Source organism: Erythrolamprus reginae, chromosome 2, assembly GCF_031021105.1.
Source record: "Erythrolamprus reginae isolate rEryReg1 chromosome 2, rEryReg1.hap1, whole genome shotgun sequence".
NCBI classification, from domain to species: domain Eukaryota; kingdom Metazoa; phylum Chordata; class Lepidosauria; order Squamata; family Dipsadidae; genus Erythrolamprus; species Erythrolamprus reginae.
In genome coordinates, this window is record NC_091951.1 from 2,244,713 (window position 1) to 2,255,941 (window position 11,229).

Here is an 11,229-nt window from a genome sequence, read left to right on the forward strand (position 1 = left end):
ACCTTGATATACCTAGCTACATTTTTAAAAATACCCTTCTTAGCTCTTTTTAATGAAATATTTTAGAAATACTTATTGGAAAATGTTCCTGGAATTAGGTGTTATCCAAAAAAATATTTATTATAATGCAGAAAATCTATAAAATAAATATTGCTTTTTATTTTTTAGATACTAAAAATTGCACCGTGTCCAGATGATAAATATCCTAATGAGCGCAGAGTCCAATGTATCCCCAAAGTTATAACCTTCCTGTCTTATGAAGACTTTCTGGGCATAATCCTGGTCTCTTTTGCCCTACTGTTGTTCTTAATCACAGACCTTGTTTTAATCATCTTCATTAAATATCGAGAAACCCCCATTGTCAAAGCCAACAACTGGGACCTCTCCTACATCCTCCTGGTCTCCCTCCTGCTTTGCTTCTTGTCTTCTTCTCTCTTCATTGGTCAACCAAGGAAAGCCACCTGCCTTCTCCGACAGACAGTTTTCAGCATCATCTTCTCAGTTGCCGTTTCTTCTCTCTTGGCCAAAACCATCACGGTGGTGCTGGCTTTTCTGGCCACAAAGCCAGGAAACCAAATGAAGAGATGGTTGGGGAAGAGCCTGGCCAACTCCATCATCCTTTCTTCTTCTGCTGTCCAAATTGTCATCTGCTCCATCTGGTTGGCAGTTTCTCCCCCCTTCCCTGAATCTGATCTCCACTCCCAGCATGGAGAGATCATCCTGCAATGCAACGAAGGGGCTGTTGTCATGTTCTACGTCACCCTCAGCTACATGGGCTTCCTGGCTGCCATCTGCTTCACGGTGGCTTTCCTGGCCAGGAATCTGCCTGGGGCCTTCAACGAAGCCAAGCTGATCACCTTCAGCATGCTGGTCTTCTGCAGTGTCTGGGTGACTTTTGTGCCCACCTACCTGAGCACCAAAGGGAAATACATGGTGGCTGTGCAGGTCTTCTCCATCTTGGCCTCCAGTGCTGGTCTGCTGGGCTGCATCTTCATCCCCAAGTGATACATTATTCTTCTGAGGCCAGACCTGAACACAAAGGAGCATCTAACAGCCAGAACAAATGTAAAAACATGATATTTAACACCATTGTGATATTGAAAAAAATGTTAATGTGACTTTTATTTGATTTCCATTTAGATAGTATGCAGGAGTCAAAGAAAACCATATCTGTGTTTCAAAGTGGAAAATTGTTGAATGGTGGGAATTCTTGCACCTCCATCCCCTTTCAATAAGACTTGTTAAAGTGATCTTTGTAAACTTCAGAGGAATTTAACTGTTCAACAACACTACTGAATGTGTAAGCTTATACAAAATAATGTGGGCACTTGTTACTATTGACAGCAGCTCAAAGTGTTTGTGAGAGAGAATGAGTAGGAAAAGAGATCAGGACGAAGCTGTTGGGACCAAATACCAGCCTGGTTGTCTGATTCTCTCTTTGAGAAGGCTGGAATGATGTGAAGTGACAAGTTTGATCGGTTCTCAACTTGGAAAGCAAATCTTAATTCCTCTTATATATTTCTTCCCTTTTTATTTTTATGTAATTCTTTCTTGATTTCCTGATAAAACCTCCTTTGTAAAAAGTGTCCTGCAGAATAGCTGTTTGAGATTTCAGTTTGAGATTATTATTTTTTGTTTCTATACTTCACACCAATTTTTTTTAAAAAAAAGTAAATTTAAAAAAATTAAGTTTGTAATGAAATGTCCACTGTGTTTTTTTCTTTCAAGCTGAGAAATAATATAGCAGTTTTCAAACCCTTTAATTTTCCACTCTACAATTTCTGCCTAAAGCATTTTCTCTGTTCCTCTTCCGAGCTTGTATTGTCTGTGAAGGGCTGGAGTAGATGCCCAGAGAAAAAGGACCTGGAGACTGTTCCCAAGAGGAGGTAGAAGGGATCCTCTCTAAAGGCAGATCATAAAAGTTCAGTGCTGCATAATGTTCATCCAGGTCCAAGAAGTGGGTGAATAAGGGTGGGAACCAGTGGTGGGATTCAAGTAATTTAACAACCTGTTCTCTGCCCTAATGATTTCTTCCAACAATCAGTTGGGCAAACTGCTCAGAAAGTTAACAACCGGTTCTCCTGAAGTGGTGCAAGCTGGTTGAATCTCATCTCTGTTGGGAATATATAGATTTCTGGAAGAGGCTCCCATGGAAACTGTTCTGCTTTCCAACCACACAGATTTCTGATCAATTGAGAATCAATGTTTAAGTCTCAAAATGGTTCTTAATAGCGAATGGAATCCCTTTGCAACGTCCATTTTAAGGAGATAGGAAATCAGATGAAGGTCAGTCTAAGATGCACAGTGACCACGCAAATACCTCTGGCTCTCCCAAAAGCAGAAGGTGGAGACTTATGGCTTTGCACAACATGGAACAAGCTATTTCCCTCAATTTCACTTTCCTCCATCTCACCACACAGGATTGGCTGTGATTGGATTTATTGGTTACCGATCAGTTTCCAGGCAGAATTCAAAGTGTTGGTTATGACCTATAAAGCCTTCATTGCACAGGCCCAGATTATCTCTGAGACCGCCTTCTGCTGCACAAATCCCAGCGACCGGTGAGGTCCCACAGAGTTGGCCTCCTTAGGGTCCCATTGACCAAACAATGTTGGTTGGTGGGACCTAGGGTGAGAGCCTTCTCTGTGGGAGCCCCAGCCGTCTGGAATCAACTCCCCCCAGAGATTCGCACTGCCCCCTCCCTCCTTGCCTTCCGAAAGAGCTTAAAAACTCATCTTTGCCGCCAGGCTTGGGACTCTTAGATCTTCCCCTGACCACTGAATGCCCTAAGTAGGATTGCTGAATATTTGGTTAATAAGTTAATTTTTTAGGTTAATCTTCTCTTTCGAATTGTTTTTAATATTGTAGTACTAATTGGATTATATTACTGTTCTTTTTTTATATGTGCTGTGAGCCACCCCGAGTCCTCGGAAAGGGGCGGCATACAAATCCAATAAAATAAATAAAATAAATAAACAAAATAAACCGTATCAAAGGCTTTGCTGAAGTCCAGAGAGGCAATATCCATGGCACCACCTTCACCCAACACCTTTGTGACATAGTCAAAGCAATCAATGAGATTAGTCTGACATGATTTGCCTTCAGTAAAGCCATGCTGATTTGGGTCCAATAAGTTATTGGTTTTTAGGTGCTGATTTATCCACTTTTTGAGTAGATTCTCCATCATTTTAACTACAACTGATGTCAAGCTATCTGGCCTGTAGTTACCAGCTTCTTCTCTACTGCCCTTCTTGTGGATAGACACAACACTAGCCATTCTCCAATCCTCAGGAACATCTCCTGTTAACAGGGATGGGTTAAACAAATCAGTCAGGGGGGTAGCAATGACAAATCTGAGTTCCAATCAAAAAGCACTAAGGCAGGACTGGAACTCTGAACCAGATGATTTTCATGCCTAAGTGTGGATTAGACATCAAGTTGGACTTTGGCCGAACTGGAAAACAGACTAGAAAACGTGCAAACATTTGAATACGTACCACACTTTACATCCATGAAGTGACATCGACAAATTGTACCTGCTAAGAAAAATAGGAGGCGGAGGACTATTGCAAATCCATCAAATGGTAGAAGAAGAAAAATGAAGTTTGAATGATTATGTGAACCAAACTACAGAAAAAAGGCTGCAAGCTGTGAAAACAGAGAACATTATAAGAACAACAGAAACTCATGTAGAATATAAGGAAAAACAGCTGGTCATCAGGTGGAATAGGTGGAAAGTTTGCATGAACAATACTTGAAAAACATTGAATGAAAATGTGATGACAACCTTACGTGGGCCTGGCTTAAGATGGGAATCACCAAGAAAGAAACAGAAGGTTTAATATTCACTGCTCAAGAACAGGCACTACAAATTATTATTATTATTATTATTATTATTATTATTATTATTATTATTATTATTATTATTATTATGTCAGTACAACACAGCAAACGAGATCACTATGCTGGATTTCGTATTTCATCACCAGTTGGGCGCTTCCCAAGCACCTAGGACTGCGTGATGTAGCGGCGAATTATGTTTGCCGATCCCAGTAAAGCGGCCTTTTGCAATTGACAGATGGAGATTTTGTCAATTCTGATGGTTTTCAAATGTCCGCTGAGATCCTGTGGTACTGCGCCCAGCATGCCAAGTACCACTGGGATCACTTTCAATGGCTTATGCCAGAGTCGTTGCAGCTCGATTTTTAGATCTTTGTATTTCACTAATTTCTCTAGCTGCTTCTCCTCAATTCTGCTGTCTCCTGGGATTGAGATGTCGGTGATCCATACTTTCTTTTTCTCCACGATCACAATGTCTGGTGTGTTATGCTTCAGAATTCGGTCAGTCTGAAGTCGTAAGTCCCACAGTAGTTTTGCTGGCTCATTTTCAATTACTTTTTCGGGCTTATGATCCCACCAGTTCTTTGCCACTGGTAAATGGTAGTTCCAGCACAAGTTCCAGTGGCTCATCTGTGCCACAGCATCATGTCTATGCTTGTAGTCAGTCTGTGCGATCTTTCTGCAGCATCTGAGTATGTGATCAATTGTTTCATCTGTTTCATTATTATTATTATTATTATTATTATTATTATTATTATTATTATTGCCATGAAAGGAAAGATACAGAAATACCCTGACAATCCAAACTGCCCAGTTTGCAACGACAAATTTAAAACTGTTCAACACTTAATATGTGAGTGCAGCAATATCATGCAAACTGGTTGCAAAGCTAGACATGATCGAGTTGATAAATTACTTCACTGGTCATTATGTAAAAATAAAATACGACATACTTGTATCCGAAAAGTCATGCGAGCACAAAGTGGAAAAAGTAACTGCAAATGAGATGGTGAAGATCTCGTGGGACTTTTGGATACATACAAATCTAATAAATAATAATAATAATAATAATAATAATAATAATAATAATAGTTAGTACAGGGTACATATGTGTTAGGGTTTGCCATTGTAAACTTGTACTGTCACTTTAAGTGTTACAGTTGCTACTGTAAAAACTTGTACTTAAAGGGTTAATGTTTTTCAAGGCTGGTTCATCATTAGAGGGCGCCAGCACTCCGTCCCTCACTGAGGCTGTAAAGCTCATTTCTGCTCAGTCATTCTCTTACTTTGCCTGAGAGGGGGGAGTTGTGTTTATGCTTCATGCGTATCTTCTTGTATTAGCTTCGTGCTTATTATCTATATTGTATTTTGCTTTGTGCTTCTAATCTTGTAATTGCTCAGTGCTTATTATCCTGTATTTGCTTCTTGCTTATTCTGGATTGTTTCTAGATTTTGTTTATATGTAAATAATAGTTATTTAACTAAGTCTGTGTCTTGGCTTTATCACACATCCACGCTCGGTTAAAATTCTCTGCTCGGTGATGTCGAAGGTTTCATAGCCTAGCTATACCGAGACATGCCAATAATAATAATAATAATAATAATAATAATAATAATAATAATAATAATAATAATAATAATAATAAATCAATTCCATTTCCAGGTATTTCCATCACAGTTTGCAATTTTTCTCTCCGGAGGCCATTCATTACTATGTCTCATCCCACAACAATTCCATCAATTCCAGTATCCAAAATTCTTTTATATCGTCTCCAGTTATCATAAATTGGCATTCTTAACTTTTGTTCATTGATTCAAGGTATTAAAAAGAATGACGGTTTAATCATACAAGTCCCACTGCAATCTCATATCCCCATATTCCAGTTTTCATTAAATACATTTCGAAGAACCCCCTAAAGGTTATGACTAACATGCTCAGTCTAATGATCTTCAGATTCCCAATGTTCATTTTCCCAATATCCCAAACATAACAAATTTCTTTCCCTTCAGTGTTATTTGCTTTACAGCATTCTTTTCCAATCAAATTTGTGATAATATCATCGCATTAAATTGTTAACATTTTCACCATTTGCGTCCAATGCTTCCCATGGCCTTGCCTCCCCCATATTCATTTCTCCTCTCACAAAACAACTAGTCACACACACACACCCATGTTCTGGCCACCTTTTCTACAAACTGAAAAAGATAAATTTCTTGCTTTTTAATTCCTATATGTTGCCATCTATTCCAAATCCATAAAATACCATTGTTAGCGAACCAAAACTGCCTTCTGCCGCACAAATCCCAGCGACCAATTAGGTCCCACAGAGTGTGCCTTCTCCGGGTCCCGTCAACTAAACAATGTCGTTTGGTGGGCCCCAGGGGAAGAGCCTTCTCTGTGGTGGCCCCAACTCTCTGGAACCAGCTCCCCCCAGAGATTAGAACTGCCCCCACCCTCCTTGCCTTTCGTAAACTCCTCAAAACCCACCTTTGTCATCAGGCATGGGGGAACTGAGATATTTCTTGATATCTCCCCAGGCCTATACAATTTATGTATGGTATGTTTGTACGTATGTGTGCTTAATAATGGGTTTTCTTTAAATATTTCAAATTTTAAATTATTAGATTTGTTATGAACTGTTTTATTGTGTTATGAGCCGCCCCGAGTCTACAGAGAGGGGCGGCATACAAATCTAATAAATAAATAAATAAATAAATAAATAAATAAATAAATAAATAAATAAATAAATAAATAAATAAGCATTCCAAGAAATAAAACAATTCCACGCCTGTGCTTCTCACCGGGTAGGATTTATTAACGGCCATTTCTGGATTCGACAGGAATCATTTCAACTTTGAGTCCCGCTTAGATCAGTGTTTCCCAACCTTTTTTGAGCCGTGGCACATTATTCACATTTAAAAAATCCTGGGGAACATTGAGCGGGGGCAGGGGGGGGCTAAAAAAAGTTTGGACAAAAAATATCTCTCTTCCTCCCTTTCGCTCTATTTCTCTCTCTCTCCCTCTCCCTTCCTTCCTCTTTCTTTCCCCCTCTCTCTCCATCTCTCTTTGTTTCTCCCTTCCTTCCTCTCTTTTTTGCCCTCCTTCTCTCTCCCTCCTTCCCTCCCTCTATGTCTTTCCCTCACCCTCCTTCCCCTCTCTTTCTCTCTCTCTTGCTTTCTCTCTCTTGCTGTCTTTCTCTCTTTCTCTCTCCCCCTCTCTCTCCCTCTCTCTTTCTCTCTCTTGCTATCTCTCTTTCTCTCTCTTTTGCTTTCTCTCTTTCTCTCCCCCTCTCTCTCCCTCTTTCTCTCTCTCCCTCTCTTGCTATCTCTTTCTCTCTCTTTCTCTTCCCCCCCTCTCCCTCTCTTTCTCTCTCTCCCTCTCTTGCTATCTTTCTCTCTTTCTCTCCCCCCTCTCTCCCTCTCTTTCTCTCTCTCCCTCTCCCTTTCTCTCTCTCCCTCTCTTGCTACCTCTTTCTCTCCCCCTCTCTCCCGCTCTCTCTCCCTCTCTTGCTATCTCTTTCTCTCCCCCCCCTCTCTCTCTTTCTCTCAACAGTGGCATTAGGCAGTAGCCTTGGGGCGATGGCAGGGTGATCAGCTGTGAGGCGGAGCTCCAGAACGGAGGCACAGATGGCGGCGGCTAGACGTGTTGCTAGACGCTGTACATTTCTGGCGTTGCGCTGGGCATGGACGTGGAGCTGGAGCCTCCGTCCTGTCCCAGCCAGCAGGCAAGTGCCAGCCACACAATTCCAGCATGTCCAGCCGCTGCCGTCGGTGCCTCTGTTCCGGAGCTCCACCTCACAGCTGATCAACCTGACGTCACCCCACAGCTACTGCCCAATGCCGCTGCTGAGAGAAAGAGAGAGGGAGAGAGGGGGAAGAGAAAGAGATAGCAAGAGAGAGAGGGACCACCCTGCCCCATGGCTATAGCAACATGTTCAGCCGCCGCCAGTTGGTGCCTCCATTCCGGAGCTCCGCCTCACAGCTGACCACCCTGGGGCAGCACCATGGCTACTGCCCGCTTCCGCTGCCGCCGCCATCACCCTCCCACTGTGCGCCGCCCTCCCGCTGCTGCTGCCCTCCCACCAAGCCCCAAAGCTCACCTGTTGCCGTTGCCAGGTGTTCTGTCTGGGTTCCCCCAGACCTCAACACCAACTGGAAAAAACAGCCAGACACTCTGGTAAAAGCCAAAAGTATTTTATAACTGGAAAAAATAAGCACAGAGGAAAACCTGTTCTTTCCAACAGACAGGATATAATATGGTACAGCAGGGTCCTGATGTCCAGACAATACAGCAAGCTTCTTGCTGGCACACCCCCCCAAGGTTTCAATAGTCAAAAGGCACAAACCAGGATTCCAAGACACCAAAGTTCACAGTCAGGTCCCACGACTCTCAAAGATAAAACTCCACAAGCCAGGAAGGGTGGGTCTGCCTTTTAGCCTTTCCCAAGAGCACCACACCCAAACCCAGCTGCTGCCACTTTAATGCTTAAAGTATCTAGCCAATTGACTCCGTCTCTGATTAGCTCTCCGTTGTCGCAGATCAATTATGGCTTGTGCACTTTCCTCTAAGGAATCCAGGCTGCTTGCTGAGGAGAGCTCCCCCTGGTGGGACTCTGGCTGTCCTCCCTCTTCTTCAGCCTGGGATTCCTCCTCGTCTGTCTGCACCTCCTGTTCCTCAGCCTCTCCCTCTGAGCTGGAAACCGACAGAAGGTCAGCCGTTCCCGGAGGGGCCTCAGACGGAACCACAACACCAGGGAAGCTCCAGCTGGGCGGGGCGCTGCAGCTGCTGGAAAACTTGAAAGGCGCAAAGAAGGAAGCTCAGGTTCTGGTCTCACAACTTTTTGCTCTTCGCAAAAAGTTGCAAGACTAGAAGCTGAGCTTATTTCTTCGCGGCACACCTGACCATGTCTCGCGGCACACCAGTGTGCCGCGGCACACCGGTTGGGATATACTGCCTTAGATTACATCCGGGTCAAAACCCCATTTCACATCCCCACACTCACAAGTGCAGTCATGAGGGCCAATCCTATGCAGGATTCCCGATTCCTTCCTGTGTTTGTTACTATGGCATCTGGAGAAAAGAATGTGTGGTGGCATCTCTCTCTCTCACACTCCCAAGCTATGTCAGGCCCACCTTGGACTTCACTTAATGACTTTGGGCCTGACAGGCAGCCTCCCTTCCCACAAAACCTGTCTCCTGGAACGATGAATACGTATAGAGGTTAGTACCATTCCAAACCATCCTACCTTCCCCCTCCGGGACCCTTTGGCTTGTTTGGATAATTCTCATGGAACTGCTTGACTAACCTATCAGCACTGACATCCTGACTCTTTACCCAGGTAGCCTCCGACAGAGGGTACCCCTTCCAATGAATGAGGTACTGCAAATTTCCCCGAAAAATGCAGGAGTCCAAAATTTTTTCAAATCATAATAGGGTTCCCCCTGAATCACTACAGGGGAAAGGGGCGGCTTACTGGATCCGTGTCCCTCCTGGCTGGTTTTGGTCAGTCGAGAGGTGACACGGAGCTGGGTCCAGGAGATTGTCAATGCCTAGTTGGGGAGGGGGGTCCTTTCCGGCCCTTTGAGCCTTCCCTGGACCCAGCCGTGCTTAATAACTACTGTCCAGTCTCCAACCTTCCCTTTATGGGGAAGGTTGTTGAGAAGGTGGTGGCACTTCAACTCCAGGGGTCCTTGGAAGAAGCCAATTATCTAGGTCCTCAACAGTCTGGATTCAGGCCCGGCTACAGCACGGAAACTGCTTTGGTCGCGTTGATGGATGATCTCTGGTGGGGCCGGGACAGGGGCTTGTCCTCTGTCCTGGTGCTCCTTGACCTCTTAGCGGCTTTCGATACCATCGACCATGGTATCCTTCTGCACCGGCTGGAGGGGTTGGTAGTGGGAGGCACTGTTCTCCAGTGGTTCTCCTCCTACCTCTCCGGTCGGTCACAGTCGGTGTTAGTGGGGGGTCAGAGGTCGACCTCGAGGTCTCTCCCTTGTGGTGTGCCTCAGGGGTCGGTCCTCTCCCCCCTGCTATTTAATATCTACATGAAACCGCTGGGTGAGATCATCCAAGGGCATGGCATGAGGTATCATCAATACGCCGATGATACCCAGTTATACATCTCCAACCCATGTCCAGTCAACAAAGCAGTGGAAGTGATGTGCCGGTGCCTGGAGACAGTTGGGGCCTGGATGGGTGTCAACAAACTCAAACTCAATCCAGACAAGATGGAGTGGCTGTGGGTCTTGCCTCCCAAGGACAATTCTATATTTCCATCCATTACCCGGGGGGGATTATTGACCCCCTCAGAGAGGTTCCGCAACTTGGGCATCCTCCTCGATCCACAGCTCACATTAGAGAAACATCTTTCAGCTGTGGCGAGGGGGGTGTTTGCCCAGGTTCGCCTGGTGCGCCAGTTGCGGCCCTATTTGGACCGGGAGTCATTGCTCACAGTCACTCATGCCCTCATCACCTCGAGGTTCGACTACTGTAACGCTCTCTACATGGGGCTACCTTTGAAAACTGTTCAGAAACTTTCAGATCGTGCAGAATGCAGCTGCGAGAGCAATTATGGGCTTCTCTAAGTATGCCCATATTACTCCAACACTCCGCAGTCTGTATTGGTTGCCGATCAGTTTCTGGTCACAATTCAAAGTGTTGGTTATGACCTATAAAGCCCTTCATGGCAGCGGACCAGAATACCTTCGGGACCGCCTTCTGCCACACGTATCCCAGCGACCGGTTCGGTCCCACAGAGTTGGCCTTCTTCGGGTCCCGTTGACTAAACAATGTCGTCTGGTGGGACCCAGGGGAAGAGCCTTTTCTGTGGCAGCTCCGACCCTCTGGAACCAGCTCCCCCCTGAGATTAGGATTGCCCCCACCCTCCTTGCCTTTCGCAAACTCCTTAAAACCCACCTCTGCCGTCAGGCATGGGGGAACTGAAACATCTCCCCCTTGCCCATGTTGTTTTGGTGTTTGATTGATTGTGTGCTTGTTTTTTATATATTCTGGGGTTGTTTTTATGAATTTTTTAGCTTAAAATTGTAATTGGATTGGTGGGTATTGGATTTGTCACTTTGTACTGTTTTGCCATTGTTGTGAGCCGCCCCGAGTCTGTTGAGAGGGGTGGCATATAAATCCAATAAATCTAATCTAATCTAATCTCCACTATGAAATCCATAGCTATTTCTTTGCAGGCCCTACTAGGTTTGGCTACTTGCTGCAGCAATCGTGGGGGATTTCTGGGCCGATGCTTTCTGGTGGCACAGGTAGCGCAACTTTTCACATAATCTTCAACTTCCCCTCTCATTCTGGGCCACCAGAACTGTCTCCGCACAAAATGCAATGTTTTGAGGAACGCGAAATGGCCCCCTAGTCTGGAGTCATG

At 44.6% G+C, this 11,229-nt stretch overlaps 1 protein-coding gene across 1 annotated transcript; it reads left to right on the forward strand.

Annotated features, from left to right (window-relative positions):
• Positions 1–357: 357 nt before the first annotated feature.
• LOC139158460 (vomeronasal type-2 receptor 26-like) lies at positions 358–1,235 on the forward strand (the record flags this gene model as incomplete). The annotated part of the gene is made up of 2 exons (XM_070735770.1): positions 358–916; positions 1,141–1,235. Coding segments are annotated over 2 exons (654 nt in total), but the record flags the coding sequence as incomplete, so codon positions are not given.
• Between the last annotated feature and the right edge of the window lie 9,994 nt (positions 1,236–11,229).